The sequence below is a fragment of the Dryobates pubescens genome, chromosome Z, assembly GCF_014839835.1.
Source record: "Dryobates pubescens isolate bDryPub1 chromosome Z, bDryPub1.pri, whole genome shotgun sequence".
Lineage (NCBI taxonomy): Eukaryota > Metazoa > Chordata > Aves > Piciformes > Picidae > Dryobates > Dryobates pubescens.
In genome coordinates, this window is record NC_071657.1 from 126,986,833 (window position 1) to 127,014,763 (window position 27,931).

General features: G+C 40.8%; 2 protein-coding genes across 3 annotated transcripts in view; one reads left to right on the forward strand and one right to left on the reverse strand.

Moving 5' to 3' along the window:
- The window catches only part of TMEM117 (transmembrane protein 117), a 231,681-nt gene that overhangs the window by 19,189 nt on the left and 184,561 nt on the right, over positions 1 to 27,931 (forward strand). For both annotated transcript variants that reach the window (XM_054178050.1, XM_054178049.1), the window contains exon 3: positions 19,725 to 19,857. In XM_054178050.1, coding sequence (XP_054034025.1) covers positions 19,725 to 19,857 — 133 coding nt within the window. The remainder of the gene's footprint in view (positions 1 to 19,724; positions 19,858 to 27,931) is intronic.
- LOC128899403 (P2Y purinoceptor 1-like) lies at positions 6,152 to 16,777 on the reverse strand. The gene is made up of 2 exons (XM_054178051.1): positions 16,708 to 16,777; positions 6,152 to 7,161 (listed from the first exon to the last, which is right to left on the reverse strand). Exons 1-2 carry the CDS (start codon positions 16,775 to 16,777, stop codon positions 6,152 to 6,154), a joined length of 1,080 nt encoding a protein of 359 aa, XP_054034026.1.

Consider the following 27,931-nt stretch of genomic DNA (forward strand, 5'->3'; position numbering starts at 1 on the left):
ATGTGAAGAGGAAGAGGCTGAGCTAATAAGTGGTTAAGTTGGGAGAAGGCCTGAAAAGAGAATCTGTGGGGGGCTGTAGAGGTGGTAGGTCCCTGCATATCCCATCACCTGTGACTGTGGGTTCTAGACAAAGCACAGGGAGACAAGACAGACTCAGATACTTATGTTTATGTAAGGCAGGAGCAGAGAGGGTACATACTCCTGCAAAGCAGATGGTGGGCTTAGTGACATTATGTGCCTCTGCCATGGTTCCTCCAGCTGTAGTTTCATTCTAGCATATTTTTCTTCCACCTAAAGAGCTTTGCTACTAAAAGCAGTGTACAAAGTTGAAGTATTTTGACTGCCTTGTGATACTGTTTGTCATAGCTCTTTGCCAAGAGAGGTGTTTCTGAGGCATGAAAAAATATTGATGGCAGAATATGTTCATTTATGTATTGAAGGGAAAGACAACTTTCAGGGACTTTTGAACATTTTTATTTTAAAAAGGTGTGCTCATGTCTTAATAAATGTGAAAGCTTCAGGAGGTTTGTCTGTGAGATAAAGGTACTGCAAAGGCAAAGGAGACCCATGCATGCATAAAGGTGTTTTTTATTAGAAAGCAGCTTTTGGACATTCATAGTAAAATTTACCTGTTCAACTTTGAGTTTTTTATTTTAGCAAGTTTTGCTTACAGAGCAATTCTGAATTTACAGTAGTAAATGAGAGAGGTTTTTTTTTCTGACCACAGCTGAGCCCATACATAAACAGTCAAATCTTCCAGGTCATGGTCTATTTTGTATTCATCTAGTGTATTACAAAGATGTCAATCACTGTAATACCTCAGAATCTACATATGAAAGCTACCCATACCTTGCAGTCATTTTTGTAGGCTAATACGTTATTACAATATTCAGTAATGTGTTCAAACTCATTGCGTTGAACGTTGGATTGGTTTCCACGTCCTCAGATTTAATCCAAACAAAGATCTGTGAGAAACCTGAATTGCAACATACTTGTCATAGTAGAAGATGTTGACTTTGGCTTTTAGCTGTTCAGTTTATTGCTAGCTTATTGTAGCAAAATGGAAGAAACTTATTTAATTGTGCTTATGTCATTCTATCCAGGAAATATTACAACGAAAACATTTTAAGAGCATGTGTTCCCAAATAAAAATATGACCAAGTAAATATGACCAGATGTCTTGTGCCCTGTATCTCTTATTTAGTAGAAATTGTTTTATTTCAGTCAGGACAACATTAGCATTAGCTCAGCTTTGGAAAAAAGTGTGTTTAATCGATTATAGAATCACTTATGAGCAGGCAAACAAATGTCTAGAATCCTTGTCAGCTACTAGGGTGTCTTCACAGCTGAGTATTGTGAGGAATATGAATAAGATGAAGGCAGGAGAAGGAAGGATTTTTTCATGAGTTCTGTGTTGTGGAGATGATTTTAAAAGATTGCACATACCTTTAGACAGCCCAGCATAAGGCATGTTCTGTGAGATCCCAGTCTGGGAGAACAGGTAGAGGCACTGTGGCCAAGATATATTTTACAGGAATGCTCCTGTCTTCTTTTTCCTTTTCTGTTCTTCATTACTCAGGATTGGTTAGGAATAATCTTTTCAGAAGCATGAGGCGGCTTCTTTGCTTTTCCTCCTCCTTTTAATGTGTGTGAGTACCTTGGGGCCTGTTGGGGCCCAACATTATCTGTTATAAATGGCTTTATTGATAGAAAATTAATGAGCTTTACAGGATTGTATGGACTGTGTAAGATTGCAGTCAACTACAGAAACAGATGTGTAGGTAAACATTTACATTTTTAACACAGTTATTCCATATTTTTCTTTTAGTGGGACACCAAAAGGAGCAATGCAGTAAACCAGATTCTAGCAGAGTTTCAGAGTGAGTGCAGAACAGTGAATAAAGAGTTAGGACACCTACCTTACTCAGTCTTTCATAACTCCAACTTGTTCCTGCTTGACACCAGCAAAGAGTTTAGAGCATGGCTATTACCCATGCTTCCTGCTCCTTTTGCTCCTATTTTTGGGGCTCAGGGAGGATCAAAGGATATGCAGCAGAAATCAGTATTGTCTTGATACATACTTCAGGACGGACGTGAGGAAGAAGTTCTTCACCATGAGAGTGGTGAAGCCCTGGAATGGGTTGTCCAGTGAGGTGGTTGAGGCCCCATCCCTGGAGGTGTTTAAGACCAGGCTGGATGAGGCTCTGGCTAGCCTGATCTAGTGTGAGGTGTCCCTGCCCATGGCAGGGGGGTTGGAACTAGATGATCCTTGTGGTCCCTTCCAACCCTGACTGATACTATGATACTAAGGCAAGAATAAAGAAATGCAGTGAAGAACTTCCTCCTCACATCCAGCCTGAATCTCCCCACCTCCAGCTTCATTCCATTCCCCCTAGTCCTATCACTACCTGATATCCTGACAAGTCCCTCCTCAGCCTTCTTGTAGGCCCCCTTCAGATACTGGAAGGCCACATTAGGTCACCTCGGAGCCTTCTCTTCTCCAGACTGAATAGCCCCAACTCCCTCAGTCTGTCCTCATAGGAGAGGTGCTCCAGCCCTCTGATCATCCTTGGACACGTTCCAGGACGTCCATATCCCTCTTGTAATAGAGGCTCCTTAGGTTTTCTTTTAATGCACTGAAACCGACAGAGAAGCCCTGGACTTTGAGAATCTCTGCAATCTACTTCTTGCAAAAAGGCACCACATATGGATTGTGGAAGGGTTATCTGACAAGCTTTTTAATTACTTTATTTGCCTTGAGCTCACTGGAGGCTTTAAATCTAATCTTTAATTGCAATATTTAATTTTATTATTATTATTTTATTATTAAATTGCAAGTTGTTGTTATTAATAGCAAGTTGTGAGCATGGGCTATATTCACAGGTGTCATAAAGGCAGCACTTCAAGAGGAAAAAATATCTTTTTTTTTTGCAAAAATCAGTGATTTTGATGATGTTTTTCAGAATTTCATCTGAGTTGAATGCTTTTTTATTTTTTTTTTATTTTTAAATTAGCAACCAAAGATCTTTCTTGTGGTACTTGCTTAGTTTGTAGTAGTAACATTAACATCTGTGTAGTGTAGACATTATGCAGTGAGAATAAAATGATCTGTCTGAACAGAAACCCAACTGTTTTGCTATTAAAAGTCTCTAAAGAATTTAGAGAAGCTGCTGGTCTAAGTTATTGTTGTCTCTCATGGAAAAGCTCACTTACTAGTAGTCCTGGAAGGTAGGACCTGAGAATCTCTTTCTCCCAAGAGGTGGAAAAATGGAGAAAGAAAAAGTGCATCTGTGCCTTTAAAAATAGATTGAAAGATAAAAACAGCAAGTGTTTGATTTTTGAAATAGCTTACTGTTTACAATCTTGGGTGCAATCTGTTCAAAGCAATAAACTCATTTCGCACAGAGCTTCATACTGATCTTTCCTGTTCTGTCCTTTTTCATACTGAGAGAACCTTTGTCCCTAAATGGTATTGACATTGTTTCTGTATCAGTCTGAGTTGTAAGTGTACATCATAGCAGGTAATTGCACTGTTAATAGCCCTGTCATATTTTTAACAGACAATTCATGCATTTAAAAAAAAAAAAGAAAAATGAAGAAAAAGAGGAAAAAAAGTGAATATATTTCTTTTAAAAAAGAAAAAATGAAAGATTAAAAAATTACCAAAGGAACAAAGGGACACTTGAAATGAGGTAAGTACATGACTCCCCTGCGTAGAATGTAGGCATGCAGTGGTGCTGAAGGATGCTGTGTTTGATAGTACAGCCAAACACAGGTAAAGTGTTTCAGATTATCAGGAATGACTGGTTTGTCATTCCATGCCATGGTTATGAACTATTTAACCACACCACCCCCTCCCCTCATAGTTCTAGATACTATATATAGATATATGTTGGCTATATTGGCTGAAAGAGTTGTGGTCAATGGCTCTGTGTCCACATGGAGGTCTATGATGAGTGGATTCCCTCAAGGATTGATGCTGACGCTGGTGCTGTTTAACATGCTTGTTGGTGACATAGATAGTGGGAATGAGTACTCCTTCAGCAAGTTTGCTGAGAACACCAAGCTGTGTGGTGCAGTCAACACACTGGAGGGAAGAGAAGCCATCCAGAGGCTGGAGAGGTGGACCCATGCCAGCCTTACAAAGTTCAACAAGGCAGTGCAACGTCCTGTATCTGGATCTGGGCAATCCTAAGCACAGATGCAGGCTGGGTAATGAGTGGATGGAGAGCAGCCTTGCAGAGAAGGACCTGGGGGTGCTGGTTGATGAGGCACTTGACATCAGCTGGCAGTGTGTGCTGGCAGCCCAGAAGGCCAACCCATATCCTGGGCTGCATCAATACATTTGTGGGTAGCAGGTCAAGGGAGGTGATTCTGCCACTCTGCTCTGCCCTTGTGAGATCCTACATGGAGCACTCTGTCCAGCTTAGGAGCCCCCAACACAAGAAGGACATGGATCAGTTGGAGAGGGTCCAGAGGAAGGCCACAAAAATGATCAGAGGGCTGGAGCACCAATTGTAGAACAACAGGGTGAGTGAGTTGGGTAACTTCAGCCTGGAAAAAAAGAAGGCTCTGGGGAGACCTTGAGTGGCCTTCCAGTACCTGAAGGGGGCCTAAAGGAAAGCAAGATAGGTTTAGATTAGACATCAGGAAGAAGTTCTTTGCTATGAGGGTGGTAAGACCCTGGAACAGATTGCCCAGAGAAGCTGTGGACTGACACCTCATTCCTGGAAGTGTTTAAGACTAGACTGGATGAGGCTTTGAGAAACCTGGTCTGGTGGGAGATGCCCCTGCCTGTGGAAGGGGGGTTGGAACTAGGTGATCTTTAAGCTCCCTTCTGTATTCTATGATTTACTCAATGCAGTTGAAACAAACAACAAGAGGGATTTAATACCCATAGAGATGTGAGGACAAAAATATATTAAAACTATGGAAATTGAAGAATTAAGACACTGTAGAAAGTACATTAGAAAGGTTTTTTTTTTTTTCACTAATAACTTCTGAAAATAAAGTTAGCATGCTCAATGATACATAGGCTTTGATAGTTAACAAGGTATTGTGGGAGACTTAGCAAGAAAGCAGGTGTTTTTATTAGGGAACGTGATTACTTTGCCCATACAATATGTTGAGCATATATAATGACTCTTGAAAGAGGATGTTTTTGTGACTGTATATTGTGCTGGTTTAATGACTAAAATGCACTGTAGACTAGTTTCCATAGACTGTCCTGAAACTGTGTTAAGACCCTAAATGAACAGGAGAAGCAGCACACCTGTGTAGCAGCATCTCTTACTTTTCTTGCAGCTCAGCCACCTCTGTATTTCACAACTTTTCCTGTGCGCATGCTTCTTCATGTTGATGAGTTCAGATTTCATGGCAGAACCACGCAGTCCCATGAAGCAGAACACTTAATGAGAGACAGCTGTAATTGCCCAGGGTTTGCAGGACACCACAGTCTATTGTTTTTGGAACTTTGCTGCCCTGGGGGAAGACTTAACAAAGCTCCTCAGTCTGTGCTTGTTTGCTTCAAGATTCACTGTGTAGCTTCATTGTGTCTCTGACTATCCTCAGGGCTTTTATCTTAGTATTTTTGTTTGGTTTTGGAAATGTGCTGCACTTACCCAGCTTAATGAGGTTCCACTGGCAGTGTCAGTGGAGCTCTAGTGCAAGCAGCAGTAAAATGAAGTACTTGTAGAAAGCCTCTCTTCAAATGAAGAAGCTCATCTGTAAGCATCATGATTGTTACTAATTACACAGTCCAATCGCAACAGCACTTACAAATAGATGTAAGAATAATTAACAGCAACTATAAGAAGGCTTCTCAACACTATGTGCTCTTACTCTTACTGTATTTTTTTCTGGCCAAGAATTAGCTGCTTATAACTTTTCTTCATTGTTCACTCCATCTTGGATGTGCATACAGGTAGGAAGTGCTATTTCACAATAAATTAAGGTGGATTTATGACAAGAATATTTAAAATGCCAGTTCTGTAAACCAAAAAGTTGTCAGTGCTTCTTTTCACATAAAAGTTTATCCCACATCGCAATGTATTCTTGCTTATTCAAGAGATTGTTGTACAATACAGGACACTAACTTTTAAATGGACAGTGGGAGAGGTGTGTCTTTGTAGACTGGTATTTAAGTCAATGTTCATAGGGACCAAGTGATATCACTTACCCTTCCTGTCAGACAGCAGCAGCACTGGCACTTGGGCTGACATGTTATACTTTTAAGTCTTTGATAAAATGTCTTATTTGCTACTGTAAAAATGATTGGGTCAAGGCAACTGTTGATGCTGCAGATGATCTCTGTGACTTTATAAATCAGACTTAGTATCCTCATGTTCCCACAGGGTGGTTGGCAGGTAATTCTGTAAATCAGTATCACCATCATCATAACATGATAAGGTATGAAAGAAACAGCAAATATGATCATAGCAGCTGAAATCAGTAGCAGAGGCCTAATAAGTCTGTTCCTTCTTTGCTGCCGTTTACTGAGTTGCAGTAACGCTTTGAGAGTAAACATATAGCATGTAAAGAGGACTGTGACTGGAATCAGGAATCTCAGTACAATCTTGGACAGTGTCAATGGCACTGCAAATTGTAAAGGTTCCTCAGTGCCATTCAGGGAATCTGTGATGTCATGGTGTCTTTTAGCTGCAGCTGTGTAGTAGATCTCTGGTATCGATGCGATCACTATGAAGATCCATACCACGATGGTACTGAACACAGCCTTTCTTTTGTCCCACCATGTTAATGAAGTGATGGGATGGACAGCACCTACATACCTGTCAAAACTGATGAGTGTCAGGAAATAGACACTTCCATAGATATTAATACTTAAAAATTGTCTTATGATCCAATAAAATGCTTCACTGGAATAGACAGCTAACTTCTGGAAACTGTAATATACTGAAAAAGGTGCTATGAGAGTCCAGGTGAAGTCACACAGTGCCAAGTTAAAGAGGAATATGGTACTGGTAGTCCATGTCTTCATGTAGTACATGTAATGTCGTAGTGCAAGTATATTGCCTAGAAATCCTGCCAATAGCGTGAAAAGGCAAACCAGAATCAGCACATAACAGTACCACTCCAGCTTAGGGTTTCTGTTGCAAATGAAAATAGTGCATGTACCATTCATCGTGTTTCCATGATGTATGCCTGGAGGGAAGAGAGAACAACAGATTTTTTTTTATTATTATTTTTTTTAAGTGCTCAATAGCTGTATTGGACTTAAGTCTCAGAACTTTTAGGTTAAATCCAGTATGTTTCAATTGGCAGAAGAATTCAGAATATGGGATGATGCATAAGCTCTTCTCTATCTGAGGAAAATGTCAACTCCAAGTAAGTAACACTTAAAGCTTACCCTGGAACAGCAGCACAGCCAGATCTTCATGACCTTTTATCCAAACCATTATATTATCTCCTCCCTAATACTTACTGTTGTGTATGCTAGATGAGAGAAACACACACCTTCAGTAACAGCAGTGTCCCCTTGTCCACTAATATATCTGTGTCTGTCTTTGAGGAGCAGAGGAGAAGATAGGAGGACAGTAATTACCCACTCTTTTGCCCTGTGGCCCAGATTGCATCAATGCCTGTTCAGGAATATCTGGAATATAGATCAGCAGTGTATTTTTAAAGCAAGGTTTTTTCTACTTGTAAAGTCTTATGTTTAATCCCAACGAGTTTGTACTTCTAATAAAAACAAAACAAGGGCTGGAATAGTCTGCCAGAATGAGCTGTCACCAACTGCAGTTTGTTATGCTTCTGAAACTTCTCCAAATGATGCAGCAGATGCCAAAGTATAAGGTCTGTCCAAGTAGGAGCTTTGTATGAGGGTCATCCAAATAGTCCTTTAGAGATCAGAGTCCAGTACAGTGCTTGACTGGATGGCAGGATAAAGTTTTACTCAGTGCAACTGCACTTTGAAAGGAAGAAAGGACTTTTTCAAAATGTTACTGATTCCTTGGAATTTTTCAAGCAGCTTTAACCATTACATTGATAGCTTTGTGGGGTTTTTTGTTTGTTTGTTTTTAATGTAATGTTTTCTTTCATGTCAGCCTTGATGCAGTATGACTTTTCCATGGGTGCATTCACAGGTGTGGTCGTTTGAGGCTGTGTTCTCGCTTGGCTTGGTAGATGTTATGATACAGGTGCTCCAGCTCTAATGGTTGGAGACAAGTCAGCAGCCCAGCTAGGAACTCTCTCGAAGGATAATGGAATAGATAGACATCTAGGCAAGGCTCTCGGTAAGGTTAATCTGTGGATACGCCTTCTGATGGCGGTTCTCATGAGATACCCTTCCCGAGATGATCTTCCATGGAATCCTAAGCCCTGGACTACCATAGATGAGGGAATTAAGCGTCTGAGAGAATTTGCTGTTAGAGAGGTACTCTATGGTGAACATGAATCTCTGAATCCTGATGATGTTCCTGTAGGAAATGGTCTTACTAAAAAGCTCATCAAGCTTGCTCCTTCCAATTATGCAAACATTCTGGCAAGCAGAATTGTAGCAAGAAATTATGGTGGAGCTCCTCTTACGGTTGGCCAATTCACTGATCAATTGAGACAATTGGATGATAGCATGACACGTGTTTCTTTGGTTTCAGCCATTGAAACTCTGTCTGGAAAACTGGAGAATTGCATGAAAGAGCTGAAGGATGAATTTAAAAACACCATCTCCCAATTGGCACAAAGAGATGATTCCAATTCTTCCTCCAGGTGGGTACAGGTTTCATCTGTGAGGAATAGACATCCTCCAAGGAGGTCATTCCAAAACAGATCAAACCAAAACAGACCACCAAGGCAGTCACGTAGGACTATTTGGATTACCCTGCGTGATCAGTTTGGTGAGAACATGAACAGGTGGGATGGTCAACCAACTTCTAATCTTTTCAGGAGACTGAGAGAACTGCAAAGTGGCAGAACCCGAGGTAGCAATACCAGAAGGGTAGCTGTTACTTCTGCAGTTCCCCAGGACAACTCTAGTAGCTCCAACAGTGGCTCCAGTTCTAACACTGCACAGTGTGCTCGTTGCACCTGTGGACATGTTCCCCATAACTAGGGGTGCCCTGCCTCCCGCCAGGGGGAGGAGAGGGGTAATACAGATAACAGAATCTATTGGGATGTGTACATCCAGTGGCCTGGCACTTCACACTTTCAGAAGTACAGGGCCTTGGTTGACACAGGAGCTCAGTGCACCATATTGCCATCAAATTATCAGGGATCAGAGTCCATAACTATTCTGGGAGTCACTGGTGGATCTCAAGAGTTAAGTAAAGTGGAGGTTAATATAAGCTTAACTGGTAAACAATGGAAAAAGCATACAGTTGTGACCGGACCTGATGCACCTTGTATTTTGGGAATTGATTTTCTGAGAGAAGGGCGTTTCAAAGACCCTAAAGGTTACAAATGGGCTTTTGGAGTAGCTTCTGTAGAAATTGATGGACAAAAACTGAAGCTGTCTGCTAGACCTGAGCTTTCTGATGAATCTGCAGTTGTGGGACAACACAAGATTCAGGACATTAAGTTGCCGGTTGCTTCTCGGACTGTGCATCACAGACAATACAGAACCAACCGTGACTCTTTGTTGCCCATTCAGAATCTGATTCGTCAGTTGGAGAGTCAGAAAGTCATCAGCAAAACTCATTCACCTTTCAACAGTCCAGTGTGGCCTGTGCGAAAGCCGAATGGAGACTGGCGTCTGACAGTGGACTACCGAGCCCTGAATGAAGTAACTCCGCCTATGAGTGCAGCAGTACCAGACATGATGGAACTCCAGTATGAGCTGGAATCCAAAGAGGCCAAATGGTATGCTACCATAGACATTGCTAATGCCTTCTTCTCTATTCCCATAGCAGAGGAATGCAGGCCTCAGTTTGCTTTCACCTGGAGAGGAATCCAGTACACTTTCAACAGACTGCCAATGGGCTGGATCCACAGCTCCAGCATCTGTCATGCAGTAATCCATGATGCTCTGGAGGAAGGTGGTGCTCCAGAACACATCCAGTTCATCGATGATATCATCGTCTGGGGTAAAACCGCTGAGGAAGTCTTCGAGAAAGGTAACAAAATCATGGACATTCTCCTGAATGCAGGTTTTGCCATCAAGAGAGACAAAGTGAAAGGTCCTACCACAGAGATCCAGTTTCTGGGAGTGCAGTGGCAGGATGGACGCCGACACATTCCAGTGGATGTGGTAAATAGAGTCTCTACCATGGCAAATCCCACGAACAAGCAAGAAACTCTACGTTTCTTGGGGATAGTGGGATTTTGGAGACTACACATTCCTGGATACAGTCAGATTGTGAAACCTCTGTATGATGTGACTCGAAAGAGGAACAGTTTCCACTGGGGACCTGAACAACAAGCAGCCTTTGACCAGATAAAGCAAGAAGTAGTCCAAGCAGTGGGTCTGGGACCTGTGCGAGATGGTCCAGACATTAAGAACATTTTGTACACGGCTGCAGGTGACAATGGTCCAACCTGGTGCTTGTGGCAAAAAGCTCCAGGTGAGACACGTGGACGACCTCTTGGTTTCTGGAGTCGAGGTTACAGAGGTTCAGAGGCTAATTACACTCCAACAGAGAAAGAGATTCTAGCTGCCTATGAAGGAGTGAAAGCAGCTTCTGAAGTAATTGGAACTGAGTCACAACTTCTCTTAGCTCCCAGATTGCCAGTTTTGAATTGGATGTTCAAAGGCAAAGGTTCCACACCACATCATGCCACAGATTCCACCTGGTCTAAGTGGATGGCCCTGATAACACAGAGAGCTCGAATGGGAAATCTTGAAAGACCTGGTCTGGTGGAGGTGATCTCAAGTTGGCCTGAAGATACCAACTGTGCTAAACCTCCAGAGGAGAGAGTAACTCGTGCTGAGGAAGCTCCTCCTTACAATGACCTTTCTGATGATGAAAAGAAATATGCTTTGTTCACAGACGGTTCCTGTTGTCTCGTCGGGAACAAGCGAAGGTGGAAGTCTGCCGTGTGGAGTCCAACACGCCGAGTTGCAGAGGCGAAGGATGGAGAAGGAGAATCCAGTCAGTTTGCAGAGGTAAAAGCTGTCCAGCTAGCTCTCGACGTGGCTGAACGTGAGAGATGGCCAAAGCTTTATCTCTACACCGACTCATGGATGGTAGCCAATGCTCTATGGGGTTGGCTAAAGAACTGGAAAAAGAATGGCTGGCAGAGGAAAGGAAAACCCATCTGGGCAGCTGAACTGTGGCAAGACATTGCTGATCGAATCGAGAGAATTCCAGTGAAAGTGAGACACATTGATGCTCACATTCCCAAGAGCAAAGCTACTGAGGAACAGCAGCACAACCATCAGGCAGATCTAGCTGCAAGAGTTTCTCAAGTAGACAAGGACTCTGAACTTGATCTCGACTGGAAACACCGAGGTGAGATATTCTTAGCTCGGTGGGCTCACGATTCGTCAGGACATCAAGGCAGAGATGCAACATACCAATGGGCTCGTGACAGATCCATAGACATTTCCATGGATGCCATCACACAAGTCATCCATGACTGTGACATTTGTGCTGCTATTAAGCAGGCAAAGAGAATTAAGCCCTTGTGGTATGGTGACAGATGGTCCAAGTACAGGTATGGTGAAGCTTGGCAGATTGACTACATCACTCTACCACGTTCTCGTTCTGGTAAGCAGTACGTGCTTACTATGGTAGAGGCGAACACTGGATGGCTGGAAACTTACGCAGTCCCACATGCAACTGCACGCAACACCATTCTCGGTCTGGAGAGACAGATCCTGTGGAGACACGGAACTCCAGAGAGGATTGAGTCAGACAACGGAACTCACTTCAAGAACAACCTTGTAAAGAGCTGGGCAAAAGAGCACGGTATTGAGTGGATTTTCCATATTCCTTACTATGCACCGGCTGCAGGGAAGATTGAACGCTACAACGGTTTGTTGAAGACCACTCTCAAAGCCATGGGAGGTGGATCTTTGAAAAACTGGGAGAAACATTTAGCACAAGCAACCTGGCTGGTGAACAGTAGAGGTTCAGTGAACCGAGCTGGACCTGCACATTCTGATCTGCTACAGAAAGTAGAAGGTGATAGAGTTCCTGTTGTTAGGGAAAAGAATCTGTTAGGTAAAACTGTTTGGGTATTTTCGCCCTCAGGAGAGGCTAAACCTGTCCGAGGGGTGGTTTCAGCAGAAGGTCCGGGTCACACTTATTGGGTAATGCAAGAGAATGGTGAAATTCAGTGTATTCCACAAAGAGATTTAACTTTAGCTGAGAGAGTTTAATTTCAGAATGTTGTACAGCTACAGCGCGTCCAAAGGAAAGAGTCCCTGAGGAATCTACGGTGCACGAACCCTGAGAACCCTGAGAGCCCTGAGTCAACTGAGAGTCCCTGAGTCCCTGTTTCCCTTTTTCTTCGCTTCGTCTGCGGAGAGACAAACTGTTTTCCATTTTCTTGATTTTGGATTTTCTTGGACTTCTGAATCATCTACATCTGAGTATAGCCGGAATGGACGATGAACTTAACTTATGAACTGTAAATATTGTTCTGGATTGGATGGACAGTACGAACAGCCAATGAAATTGTTTAGAAAGGGGTGGACTGTGGTCGTTTGAGGCTGTGCCTTTAAGAACAAACACTGCTGGAACACACTGGCTAATGTTTTTGGTACTAGAACCAAAACATTCTGATATTCTAAACGAATTTCATTGGTTGATAAACAAAAATTCAGCTTTAGATTGTGAAGCGGTTGGAAAATTTTTCCCTCAGGGCAGTTCGGTTTGGGAGTTGGGGGAGTTTGGTGTTTCAGCCTGTTCTCCCTGCCTGCTTTTTCTGCGAACTGCTGGACTTGGCCTTCAGATAAGCAAACACTAATCCTGCATGGGCTTTTGAAGCTTGCTAACAACTCTTTTCCTTAGTAACTTGCCTTTCTCTCTCTCTAACCCCTTTTTGGGGAAAAAGGGAGGTAAGGGGGGGAGAGAGGGGGTTCCAAAGAGGGGATCCCTCCCTGAGGGAGGGATTTTTGTTGTGTTATTTGTCTTTGCTGTGTATTTCTGTGTATATATTGTAAATACCTGTATATATTGTGTTATATATAACCTGCTTTCCATATATGCTTGTAAATATATAGCTTTTGCTCTTCGACTGAGTTAGCTGTGGTTTCTTACTCTGTGGAGGAGGGAGAGCTAAGCCCTCTCTCAACCTACCACAACAGGCACAGGCAAAAATATAACAAACATGGGCAACAGTTAAAAGATGCTAAATAAAGATTGCATTATTATGCTTTGCAAATTCATGGTTCACCCAGGCAATGAATTGACAGAAAGCTAATTCAGACTGTGCTAGAACCTCAGCAACAAAAGCAGTCAAATGACTTTCCAGAAAATGATTATGGATAGAAAACCATCTGGTTTACTCACTGTGTATTTCACAGGTGGGGAATGTTTGCTCGCTAAATGTATTTTGCTAAGTGTTGCAGCACTGTACTTTAACCTGTGGTAGCTATACTCTTTCTCTCCTCTTCTCCATACCCTTTTTGAATATAAAAAAAATACACAAATGTGGTATAATCTCAGATGAATTTTTAAAGGTATCCCTGTGAATTCTGTAAAATGTGCTGCCCTGATTGGTACAATACAGTTATGCAACATTTGCATAGAATGTGTTCAATTGAAAGGGATTTGAATGTGGGCAGGGAAGTTACCATTTCCTAAAATCCTCTTGGATAGGAGGTCATGCTTGCTTTTAACTACACTTTATTTCCTACTTCTTTGTCATTGTTTTCAATAATTATGAATGGCCTAAACACTTGATTCTGAGTTGTGCTGGCAGTATAAATAAGCACTGAAGTGGCTACCAACAGTGTGGCCATGCTGCATGAAGGAATTGTAATGCCAGGTTCCTGCTCTCATCAAGCTCCAAGAACAGGACTATAGATGGGTCTAAGAGGAGGGAGGCGGACATCTGTGTCCCACTTTGCTGTAAGTTGGCTGGATAAAGCCACAGTGGATGTTCTAAAACATTGCCTCCTATTAATTATTTGTATTATAATGAATCTTAGAGTTCATGTCCAAGACTCTGTTCTTGAAGCAGTGTGCCTTGCAGTTGATGTGAATGTCTTACAGGGTGGACACAGAGGAACAGGTGGAGAGATAAAAAGAACCTTTCCCAAGGTACCATAATAAGAGAAAAACACAAGGGGTTTGACTCCCAGCTTGGTGCTGTAACAGGAACTGCTTCTGTCAAAAGAATTTGAAGCCTTGTACAATCAGGACGCAGTTTCCCTGCATCTGGGAAGACAGTCAGCATGCCGTGCTATATCCTGAGGCCATCTGAGCTACCCTGATATCCATTAGATGTGTGTGCATGCTGCAATGATTTTCAGAAGTGACACTGCTTGTTTTTTCATCAGATAATGGCAAGTTTTCTGTCTGCTGCGCTCAAACCAGCAGAGTAACTCAAGCTACCAGATGTGACTTGATCATCTTCACAGTTCATGTTCAAAATTCTGCATCTGTAGTAGAAGAGAACTTCCTGAACATTGATATATTCACTACTAAATCCATGTATTCTTTAACAAAGGCAGCCAACACATATACACCCATCTTAGCAGTGGCAGAATGACCAGCAGCACCATGGTAAGATACTGTGACAAATGAGAGCTTGCATATGTTGTTAGTGCTTAGAACAAAACTTGCCACTCCAGTAGGGTTGGATTTTCAAGGCTAAAAAAAAAACCTTCAAACTTATTGAGATTAATTTTGCAGCTGAACAGTTTCAGCCATTGATGGAGATGGTCGTGAACATTAAACAGACACAAAGAACAATCACAATGTGGCATCCATAATTGAAGGAGTGTTCTGATTTGATGTAGGTCTGAAGTTTTACACATATTCCCAGGAAAGTATTAAAGTTTATGGTCTCCATCACTCATAATTAACACAAGAAAACATGTGAAATTCATGGGTCAGAATTTTACGTTTCTCTTTTAAGAAGCAGTCTAATGAATCCAACCATCTTATAGGCTGTGAATCTAAAGATCATAGAATCCATAAGGTTGGAAAAGACCTTAAAGATCATCAAGTCCAACCTGTCACCCAAGACTACATGACTGCAAAACCATGGCACCAAGTGCCACGTCCAATCCCCTCTTGAACAACTCCAGGGATGGTGACACCACCACCTCCCTGGGCAGCCCACTCCAATGGCTAATGATTCTCTCAGTGAAGAACTTTCACCTCACCTCAAGCCTAAACTTCCCCTGGTGCAGTTTGAGACTGTGTCCTCTTGTTCTGGTGCTGATGCTAGAATAGTTTTAATTTTTTGAAAAGTAACCTGTTTGACTCAAGTTTTGTCTCTGCCTATTGGGCTGCCTCTTTTTTTGGATCTGAAAGGAATATGGCTTAGATCTGTGACTCTGACAATACCTACAGGCTCCTCAGTCGTTATCCCCAGCAGTGCTTGTGCACTATTATAGAAAGGTCAAGTGAGTTTCAGCTTCTTCCTGTGCCTGTGATGTGGCCTCCAAAACCTTGGATACAAGGCCTTGCTTCAGTAAAAAACAACTATTTTGAGGAAACTTTGTGAATGAAGCATTGTGTAAATCAAAAGAATCTTGATTTGTTTATGCAGCTAATTGTAGTTCAGAGTTTATCAATTATAGTCATTCATATGGCCTTTAACTGTTAGGCTTAGTGCATTTGTTGATTTTAAAAAATACTTCATTTTGTATGTGCAGATATATTGTAAGAACCATATTCTTCCCTGTCATACCTAGGGGGTTTTGGACATTTTTAACATGAACATAATAGATTAGTCTGAAGGAAAAAAAAAATAAAAAAGATTAAGTTGAGGCAGCAGCTTATTTTAGGTTATTTTAATCCTTATCTACTCTCTTTGCCCCCTGCTCCTTTTTGCTTCCTATTCATTGTAGTGGAAGCCTTAATTTTACATTAACTGTTTTATTTGTTGGGATTACTCTGAGAATTTTGTGTTTGCATGTTTGCAAGCGGATTTTCATCTGGTACAAATCCATTCCAGTTACCTGATAGTCTTTCCAAATTTCTGGCTGTTTACACCCCAATATATTTGTGTTACTTGTCCCAAAGTGTACCCTTATAGCTCCTTTTAGCAAATTAATAAAACATAATACATGTAGTCCCAAGTTTTCTAATAGAAATACAAAGCATTATTTGTAATATATACTTCAGCTAACCATCACATGCATTCCTTTTTTATGTCCAAGTGAATTGATATGAAAGGGTACTTAATGCAATGTGAGTATTAAGCAGAGCATTTCAACATATTTTAGTTCAACTGCATTTAGCATATTTTACATACTAATATAATAGGAACAATAAGTAATATACAGCGTTATTTATATGCAATTACATAAGTAGATTGTGCTAATATCCAATTCCTTTCTCCTTAATGGTTCAATCAGTATTGTGATTAAGCTACTATTTTTTTCATTAAATTATGTTCACATACTTACTTGAGATTTAATGAAGTCCTATCTAGCAAACACAAGCCATAGTAGAAGGATAGTTAAGGTGTAAGAATTTGCCTGCTAAAGACAGTGTTTGTGAAAAGTACTTTAACAAATACTAACAAATGTATACATATGTGTATTAATCATTGTGTGACAGCTAAACAAGGAAAAATACATTGCTTTGGACAATACAGGTGCAATGAATGCTTAATAAATCTTTCTCTTACCTGTTTTAGAAAGGTTGGAAAAGTCTGTTTTACAGAAGTCTAGATGCCCAGCTGTACTTTTCCTCTCCATTAATCTGGACCTTCTAAAACCACAACTCTATTTTATGAGTACTGTTCTTAATCCAAGGTGTTGGTAGTAGTCAATACGCAATGGAAGCTCTTCAGAGACCAGGTATCAAACTGCAAGGGAGATACCTTTTATCACTAAGCCCCTCCTCTCAGTCAGGATAAATTGCTCTTGCTGTAGCAGCCTCTGCTTGATTTTTAGAGAAAGTCAGATTTATTGCACATTCCCATTCTGGCTAGGCCTGGAGCTGTTACTCTTTCCAGTACTGAAAGAGAAGAAGAGTACAGGGGCTTGGGGCATGTGTGTGTTTGGACTTGCCCTTTGTTTTCCTTTGTCACTGCCAGAATTCTTGTAATTGCAGCCCTACTACTGGGCTCTTGACCCTATTGCAGATCTTGGTTCACCCCACCTTCCCACCTATCACTTCTGCCTCACAATTCCCACTTTGTTCCAAAATCTCAGTCCTGTCAGAGAATGCCCATCCTCCAACTCGGCTACTCCTGCGCCTACCTACCACTTCAGTCCATAGTCCAGATTTGTGTCAGGTCCACCAGCTTTCTGCACCAAACCTGCATCTCCTTCTTCAGCAGCACACACCAGTCCTGGGATCTTCCTGTTTCATTCTGTGAATGAACATGTCACATTTTCTTTTACTAATTTTTCCCATTTAATAACTTTCCCATCTGTCCATCCTTAAGCCATGCTGAAACTGAACTTTGCAGTTCAACACCACCTTCCAAGGATTGCCTCCATCCCAGACCTTTCCACCTCTCTGTCTGCTGTATCACATCTTGTAATATTTTCTGTCCAGCTCCTCATCTTCCCTCTGATTTCCCTATTTTAATGTCTACTGGCAGCTGACTGCACTATCTCCTCATTAGATACTCTCCTTCACCTTGCTGCTTGAATCATTAGTTGTTTTCCTTACCCTGCTTGGCTTCTGTTGTGGGACTCTCTGCTTTGCAAAAGCAAATTCCTATCTCTTCTTCTGATGGGCTTTTCAGTATTCCAAACATTTGAAGAACACATTAAAAAACCCACCTTGTTTTATAAAAAACTTGGTATTGGACATGTTTTAGTTTATTAAACATTACCAAGAGAAACAGTCATAGCTCACATACTCTGGGAAATGTTTAGTTCTCTGTGATGGGATGACATTTGGTGTACATATCTGACTAGGAAATGAATAATAATTGTAAGAATGACTTTAAGGTCTGTTCTCTTTTGTCATATGATTTTTTACAGGCTCAATCAGTTTGTGGTCTTGTTGTAGTACAATGTAGGAAATGTCTATATCGTATGAAAGAGAATAATGTTATTCTTCTCTTTTGTGGATCAAGGAGTTGAGTGTGGAGTATAAGTGGTTTGTCCATAATGTCACTGGAGGCCTCTGATAGAATTTGATGTTGATTCTAAAGCTTGTGATACTTGCTCAGTGCATATCACACTGATGAGAGAGGTAATCCCAGCTGAGCAGTTCAGTAGTATTGGAGTCTAAGGCTGTATCAGAATTTCCTGTGTTGATGTTAAATGACTGACAGGAACACATGTCAGCCTTGTACTACCTCATGAGACAGAGCAACAATGAGATTGTACAGTATTGTTATCTCAGTTTTACTGAGAGGAGGGGTGATTATTTACTGATTATTCACCCTGGATTTTTGTGTACTTTCGGGCTTAAGCAAAAGCCCTCTGATATATGGAGTTTCTGTCTAGCCCTGGCAAATTCTTTCATTCTCAATTAGTCCTGAAGTCACTGTCTCAGAAATGCAAATAATCACTTTTTCTCATGAGCCAAAGTGTCTTCAGTCCCTAATTCTGTTCTATGTTTGTGTTTTTCACAAGCTAGATAAACACATATGATGACAGCACTCTTGTCATGTCATATTTGTCTGTTATTAATGGAAAGAGACAGAGAAACATCAAGATTTAATGACTGTTTTGTTACTGATGAGCAAATACCAGCAAATAATAGATCTCACACAGCCTGAGGTCCTTATGACACTTCAAAATTTATAAATAGACTTGCTTCTCAAGACATTGCTCAAATGTGGCACTAAAAGTGGCACTTGCCCTGAGGTCTAAACTAATTCCATGAGATCTTCCCCACTGTGGCATTTGTTTTGGAGTGTTAGAATATAACAGTTTCTAAAAGACAGGATGATTTAGGCAGTTGCCCTTCCAGTCCCTGACTCCTTCCCAGTTTTGCACAGATGCATAATTTGACTGTTCTTTGAGCTTCAAGGTCAGCAGATTGATGGAACTAATTCAAATGAAAGAAAAAAAACAAATAGAAAAGATAAATTTTCTTTTTCTCTGGCTGAGTCAGTTCTCCACTCCACTCCACTCTCCACTTGTGCATGGCTGCTCAACTTCCTGTGCCAGCATGAGGGCAGATTAGAGATATTAGTGGCTGAAATGAAAACATTGAAAGCTGCTGAACCAACATGCAGAATCACATGTAGTGTATACAAAACCACATGTGTGATGCAGACTGCTTCAGGCTTCCACCTCTGTGACTCTGTTTGTGAGTGCCCAAACAAGTTTTTCCTACATTTGTGGGAAATAACCTTGTAGGAATACTATCTGTTCTTGATTAACTGCAGAGGAGTAGTTCAGCTGCATGCTGCTAAATTTCTTCTCCCCACACACAGTGGGATAATTTAATAGACTAGACTAGACTAGACTAGAACAGAACAAAATAGAATTAACCAGGTTGGAAAAGACCTCTGAGATCACCAAGTCCAACCTGTCATCCAACACTATCCAATCAACTAAACCATGGCACCAAGCACCCCATCCATTCTCCTCTTAAACACCTCCAGTGATGGTGACTCCACCACCTCCCTGGGCAGAAGAAACACAGTTTAGTACTCAACTTTATTTTGGTTTTCATGCAAGCATGTATTTACTGACTAATGTATTCTTTCTCATAATATTTGTACCACAGGTCAGTTGCTCCGCCTGAAAATGTTTCGAGAGGACCATGGGTCTTGGATGACGATGTTCTTCAGCACCATCCTCTTCCTCTTCATTTTTTCTCACATTTATAATCTGTTCCTCATTATGGCGGGGAATATGAGGTAGGTTACATAGATTCTTTTGGTCTCATTTGCTCTATAATACAGCATTTCATATTATACTGCTTTACAGTGAGCAAGAGCTTACCAAAATGTAAACATGTTGGTATTCACTACATTTTATTCCTGTGCTTTCTGAATTTGGTAGAGTAGTAATTTAATTGGTTAATCAGCCAAGAGGATTAAAATATCAGTTATAAAAAGTGGAGTCCTAGACTAATGATAGCAACTGTTAGGGTACTAATTAACATGATATCTAAATTTTGTTGTTGTTGTTAATGTAAAATTACAGCTCAACAAATTTGATTAGAAGTTAGAACTGAATAGTTTAAATATATGACTATTGTGCACACTCTGGAAAATCAGAATTAAACTTAAAAGAAATTGAAGCATCCAAAGTTGAGGAAGCTCCTGGCCAAACCACAAATATTAAGTGTGTAGTGTTTTTTTGGTTACATACAATAGTATTTGATGATCCAAAAGGTGCTCTGACAGGGCAAAGTTATGGTTGGCTGAGAGGGATAAACATCTCTCTTTGTATTATGTCTGGACTTATTTTACATGGAGCTTTTTATACTAGTTTTCTGACTTAAGAAGCCTTGCTTTCTCCTATTATCTCAAAATTGAGACCACTTTCATGTGCTGATTTTCTGAACAAAACGTAATTAGTCATCCAATGCATACAGAATGAGTTCATCACAGTCATGTTTATGAAAGGCAAGACAGCATCTGAAACCCAGTATATATATGAGCTGAAGAACAATGCAAATAATCACATTACTTGTTTTTAGCAGAATATCAGAGCCATACCAAAAGAGTTATTTAATGGGCCGTGGTGTTGTCTGCTAGCAGATTTTTAGTGTGTCGACAAAAATACACAGTGTATAAAGTCCTGTTGCCATTGTGACATAAACCAAAAGGTGAGTAGGAGGCAGACTGGGTGTTACTGAATGAATCTAAACATAGACCAGCTGGACTAATATGAGTTTGTGTCACAAAGGCTGAATGTATTGATTCAGGCAAGGCAGGTACAGCAGCAGAACTCTGAGTGTTTTAGGAAATGATCACTGTAATGCTGTGCTAAATATGAACAGGTGCCCAATAAGAGGCAGAATAATCATCCCTGAAATGAGGAGAATGGGAGCATTGCAGGTTTCTGGCTTCCCTGTTTGCACAGTCATACTATTATTGGTATTACATTAGGATTTATATTTGGTATTTCTAATGCTTCAATAAACTATAACTAGCTGTTAGACTAAGTAGTAATGATTTTGAAAGCTTGACTTATGTCTGGAAGTCAGACTTCATTTGTCCTAGTCAACATTCCTGCTCCCAATATCTGTTACAAGTTTCCATTAGCTGCACTGAGCAGATTGTGTGACAATCATCATCCACATTCATGGATATTTTAATAGGCACAGCCTAGTGCTAAAATAGCTGGTGTCAGTCAATCTGCCCTCTTACTTTCTGTGGGGTGAAACCTCTCCTGGAGGTTATGCTCCAGCCCTAAATTTGCCATGAATATTTTGGGAAGCTGACCACGATGTGCTAAAATACACTCCCTTTTTTTGAATTGGACTGAAGGCTTGTTGCAGCCATTTTGGGCATCCATTCCCTCAACAAGGAAGCAAGCCGACAGAGAACAAACAGTTCCAGTCTCAAACTGCATGGTCAAACAGAGCCCTTGATTCAGTCCTCTAAAAGTTGTATTGTACATTTGAAAATAAGATTTCTACTACAACATGTTGCTATGATTCAAGGAATGGACTATCTTTTCATGAGTAATGTAATGTAAATGTAATCCTCATGAAAGCTGTTTGCTTTGTGGTTTATACTTCGGTGCAAATGGGCACCTCTGTGTCTTACTGAAATGACTGGCACCAGAGAGACAGGCTTCTATGATAAAGGTCAGAGTCTGACTATATGGAGGTTACAGTCACTGTAGAAACAACCTGACCTTTGTGCCTATTAACTCCTATGAAACATTAGCATCCAGAATACACATCTTTCTAATATAAAAGCCTTAAAATGACTGTCTGCAAGACTAAAGGAAACACATTCTTTTTTTTATTGCATGTGTTTGCTCCTTGCCCTGTATCTGATTCCATTTTACCTTATGAGCTGGCAGAAGAGTGAGTCTTTCTGTCAGATATTTGATGTCATCAATGAAAATCCTGTTGTGGCTCACGAGTAGGAGAATCATATGTCTTGCATGTGCATGCCAGCATGGATGATCACAGCAGAGGCACTGTTTTGTTGAGGGCTCAAGAAACCTGTGCCAGGAGTGCTGTAAAGTGGCAGGGACTGTTTGCTGGAAAGAGCAAAAGCTGAACAAGTTCCTGGAATTTGAATATATATTACAGATCTGTGAAAGTGTGACTATCTGAACTGTGAAAGTGTGACTACTTGAACTGAAAATTTTGTGACAGATTGGAATGTATCTTTTTAAGTCACTCTTTTTCAGTGATATTTTAAGGACTTTGCAGTTTATGGTAGTAGCTTGTTGTCCATTAGGACATGGCATTAGGACTCACAGCAGAATATCTGGTGAGGAAACCTCTCTGAAAAGCTGTCAAGAGAATGGTCTGCAGCTGTTATTTCGTACTTCTCATCCCTGAAAGCAGTTAAAGAGAAGCCAAGATGGGCACAGGGCTCATGCTGGGCATAGTTTGAGTAACTGACAGAAGGCCCAGTATGGTTGAGGCAGAAGCTTCAGGAGCAAGGTGGTTGGTCTCCCTGATCCTTCTCAAGAAAGAGGTGGGATAGAGAGAATAAATGTGAAAATGATCTAGAGTTAGGAAAAGTTCCTCTCTCACTCAGGTTTAGAGACCTGGAGACAAGTTAGTCAGAGCAGAGTAGCAGCCATTAGAGAGATCAGGGCTGCTGTGAGAATAATGGAGAAAAAGCTGTTCCTGCAAAAGTCAGAGGAACGTTAGGTAGTGCTTTATGCTCAAATAAGAAGACACTTACTTTGGAATAGTTTTAATACTTGGAGAGCAGTAAAACCAATTGAAAAGGATAAGGAAAAAATATGATCTTGTGTGGTGAGCTGTGTGCAGCTGAACTGCACAGTGGGTGTGAGGGCACCGAATTACCTCAGTGATTTGGAATTTTAAGTTTTGCAGAAGCAAGAAGGGCACTGCTGATAACATCTGCCAATTACATCTTCTCTATGGGTGTGTGTCTGTGTTAGCCAGTGATAAGGTACATTGCAAGAGGAACACAACACGATGCGATATGCGTTGGCCCCAGGATCTGCTCTTTAAGGTACAAGTCTTGTGGTGATTTTGTGCACTTGAGCAGAAGTAAGTCTGTCATGTTGCAGTCCATCACACATGTACACAATGGTCCTCGGCACAGCAAGCCCAGGTAGCCTCAGGAAGAGTCTGGCTGCCATGTAAAGTGGCCCTGTGTCAAATCTGTCACTGTCACTTTCCCTGCTGTATACTATTTTTTGTCCGATGTTGCTGAAAAAAGTCCTTCCTTCCTTTATCCCTCTTACAACAGCTGTGAGAGACTGTTTGGAGATCTTATTTCACACTCAATGCTATTTCCATCAACACCGTCCTGCGTATAGTGAATAGAAGTTTTTTTCCATGATTACAGACAATGAGAAGATACTGACTGCTCTCTTGTGGCACTCAGGTTCTGCTTTTGCTGTTTGCCCTTCTGCAGAAGTGTCTTACCAACTCTTGTAATTTCACTGTAACATTTTCTTTGACCAGCGTTCTGAAGAGGGAAAAACAGTTTGGTTGGAAGCTGAATAGAGTGTTGCCAGCGGTTGCTGGGTGAGGTTGAGGGTCATGAACTAGTGGCAGCACCCCATGATCAAAAATGAGGATGAACAGTGGCTGCACAATTTTCGGGTGCCACCCAGTCCCACAGGGCTATGAATGCACCGCAAGGTATTTGGGTGGCCATTGGTCTGCCTGTCTGTCTAGGGAGGTCACTGTGCAGCCCATCTGTAAACATTGTGTGCTACTGGCCATGTCTGGGATGCCTCGACCCAGTCTTGAACAATATGATTATGTTCATGCAGTCCTGAGCATGAGATCATTCTCCAAGCACCTTAATGGTCTCTGAAGAAGTGAATTCGGTCCTTTAAATGCTTATAATGTCTTGTGCTGGACATTTTTGATAATACACAGTTGGTTATTGGAGAAGAAAAGTGACATTGGCCAAGGCTTCTGTTAGAAGCAGCAAAATTTTATAAGCAGGAGTATTGTTGAACATTTGCAGCAAACTCAAATCTGATGTCTGTGAAAATATCTTAAAACCTAGTGTGTCAGAGTAAAGCCCTCAGAAGATTAAACATGCAGGTTGTTTTGCAGAGGGAAATTCTAGGAAGCTAGAGTCATCATCTCCTGACTTGAAGAATTTCTTAAAACCCTTTAAAACAACAGGATTTCTTGTAATGAATGGTAACAGGTAGGGTGTGAGAATGGCATGGCATTTTAGGACAATGTGCTATGGTATTGCATGGTAAAAAAAGGCAAAAGAAAATAAAAGAACAAACCTCCTCAGAATCCTACTCTGTCTGCTCCTTGGAGGGAACTGGAGCAGTGCTGGGCTATTGAATTCTCAGTGCTTTCCCAGTGATGCCCAATGCAATGGTATGCATATCCAGTTAGGTGCCAAGCGCCATGTTACTCTCCCATCTGAAGACCTTCCACAGTACCTAGTAGATACTACTCTTTGCTAGTTTGCCAGAGATCTGATTTTAGCCCTAGTCTTTTCACTCATGGTCTTAATTTTTCAAAAGACAGTGTGGCAATGGTATTCAAATGTTGGGTAGATATTATCTTTCTGGCAACTTGTGCATAGTGCCAGTGAGTACACTCAGACGTTCTGCCCCCTTGCAGAAGATGCCTGAAAGGCTAATCTTAGGGCACTACAGTGGAACGTGAGGTGCTTGTCTTACACTTTTTCTCCTGTATTTGGCCATTTCCAATTGCTATTTTGGAGCTTGAGTTGAAAGACTGAAAAGATTAGATCAGAATTACGTTAAATATTGAGGGTTGTAGTGTGATGTTTGCATTTTGAAAGAAGTGACTCTTGCACATCTTGGCTTTCAAAGCAAACGTAAGTCTCTCAGTCAAAAAGCTAAAAGTAGTGTAAGAATAGTAGTTTCCTCCTTAACCTTCTATTATCTCTTGTGCAGTAGAGTGACCAAACTGGTAGATGTTTCCAGAGCTTCTTCCTCCACATGCCCACAGCCAGGGCTGGAGGACTCCATGTTTCAGTCCCCTATGTTCCCACTACTATTGGCATCCTGCTCACTGCAAGGCATGCTGGGATGTAGTTCCAGTGTGGTTTTGCAGCAAAAGAGGCTTATTTTCTGCATATTAAATGTCCATATAAATGTCCTTAGTATAAATCTGCCATGCAAGTGTGGATGGAAGATTTCACAGTTAAAAAAGTGCCACTGTTGTACCAGAGCTCAGAGTCGTGACACTTCTCATCACTTTCAGATCAAGGGCATGTGTTTAACTTATAATGCCTGTGCCTGCTGCCCTTAAGCATGGAGCCATTTTGTGTTCGAACACCATCTATTTTAATCATAAACATTACCTAGGTACCTGCAGTTTAGGCCTTGTGTACTCTTAATAGAAGTGCTGCCCTGACAGCTATTCATTAACTCTGGGTATTGCTTGAAGTTCTGCCTGGTTCCCGACCCAGTGAACTCTTGCAGCATCAATTAACTTTGTGGCATCTGAACAGGTAAGGTTAAGTGCAAGTCTTGTACATCTTTTATCAAAAGTACTGCTGATTTTTGTGTTTGTTAGCTAAAGTAATTTAGATTCTTGAACTTAGCAGTGATTTTTGAGCTGTATAACACCTAACAGATAAGAAACAGAACTTAATTATATAAGACTGTGTTTGAAACTTTAAGTTTTAATCAAATGAGACAGAAGATTACAGAGGGATGGAGAAAATATTCCTGTTTATCCCAAGTGTATTCCGACAAGGCCCACATGGTGGCAGCAAAGGGCACATTTTAACAGGAATACTTTACCAGACTTTTGCTCTGGATTTTTGTGTGCCACAAGCAAATTCACAGCCCTTAATTTATTGTGTTTTTCTTTAAAGAAATTCTGGGTCTTGAACTGTCCAGAGACTGTTCCATGTTTTTGTTTTGCTGTTTATATGTCCCTTTTATATGCCTGATAGCCTAAGATAATCTTAAATCAGTATCTGTATATGCTACAGTTTTCCCATTTGTTCTAAGTGGAGGATATATTGTCTAAAGGAAATGCATTCTCTCCTTTGGGAACCCTTGCCAATAAATAATGCTTTGATATTTGAAATTACAACACAGTGACATACTTTCTGTCTGACATTTAAAAATCAGTTGTGATTACTTGTCTCTCAAACTTCAGCAGGCTTGTCTTGGATGAAGCAAATTTCAATTGACCAAAGGATGTTCAGCTACATCATTATTCAACATTGTAAAGTGTCTTTAAAATCGTAGACAAGCCATTTTCTCTTTTGATGCTAATTGTCACATTACTATAGCAATAATACAAGTTGTCAAGATTGTCTTCTTTTGAGTGCTGCATGTGTCAGGAAAGAGTTTGGTGTGAATGTATTACCTGTGCTGTCAAAGCATTTCAGTTATTCTTGTAAAGTAGTAGGAGAGAGTACATCTCTTTGGAGTACTTTCATCTTCTCTTATTGATCATTTCTTTTCCAGAAGAAGTATGAAATTACAACACAGTTTACATTAATAGCAGACATTCTAAGGGGATAAAAAAAACAAACTTCTTCAGTTAATTTTAATTAAGGTTTATTTTAAAGAGGAATCTGTTTATGTGATCTAGTGCATTGGGAGCCAATTACCACCTGCAGTAGAGAAATGTATCTAAATAGGGTTTGCATTTCATTTAACAAGGTGAAGCAAGGAAAGGTCTATACACATAATACAGCTTGCTATTAAAGCTTGACCTTTACCCAAATTAATTGCTATTCTTTTCCTTTTTCTTCAGTTGCAGCTACATACAGATTGTTGTATCCCTGGAAAGGTATACTTACTGAAGGCATTATACCAGATCTTATTCAGGAATGTGTTTTAATTTGTTAGTTCTCTTTTTAATGAGTCAAGGATTAGTCATCATTAGCATATTTTTTAAAGAAGTTTTAGGAATCAAATAGGAATGTGTTTTCCTAACTGCTGGTACTGTTCTACAAAGCTGCAGGGCCCACAGCTAAGCCGTATTAAACCTCCAGACTACTTTCATAGCTGTGTCTACCCAGCCATATGTTCCACAAGCTTTATGTTGTATCATTTGTTTATATTTCTTTTAGTTACGTATTTATACTGTAGTTATGCTATAAAGCAAACCTTAAATTGTTATTTGTATTGCTTTTTCTTTGTTTGGGGGTTTTTGTTCTGTTGTTTTTGTCTCAAAGGGTTTAGTGTTTGTCTCTACGGAGTTGGCAAATATAATTCTGCTATAGTGTGAGCTTCAGAAACTTCAAACTTTTGTGAACTATTGAAAGAAAATGTTCCAAATTCATAAGTACTCCATGCCATTCTCAGAGACTAATCCTTTGGGGCCATCCTGAGTCTTTCCCTGAAAGCATGTGAAAAACAGGGATGTCCCTGAGAGTATGTGTAGACTCTAAACAGCACAGACTGTGACAAGCTTCCCCTATGTAACAGTCCATGGAGGCAGAAAGTTTAATATAATTATAAGAATTATGGATATATAATATTGCTCCCAGAATGCAGATGGCTGCAGTCTTTAAGTGGTGTCATGGGTTTAGCCAGCTGAATCTGCATGCTGATGTCACGACAGCTTTAAAACAAAAAATGCTGGCTGGAGCAGGGTATCAGGGGGCTTGTAGTTTGGATTGTAACATCAGAAGCTTCCTGTTTCTGGTTGCTGGTTCTGGTTTCCAGGTTTGTCATGTTGGTCTTTTTTGCAAGGCTGGCTGTGGGCTTGGGGGAACAGGTCTTATGAGGAGTGGCTGAGGGAACTGAGATTGTTTAGTCTGGAGAAAAGAAGGCTGAGGCTGTACCTCATTGCTCTCTACAACTCCCTGAAAGGAGGATAGAGTGAGGTAGGTGTTGGTC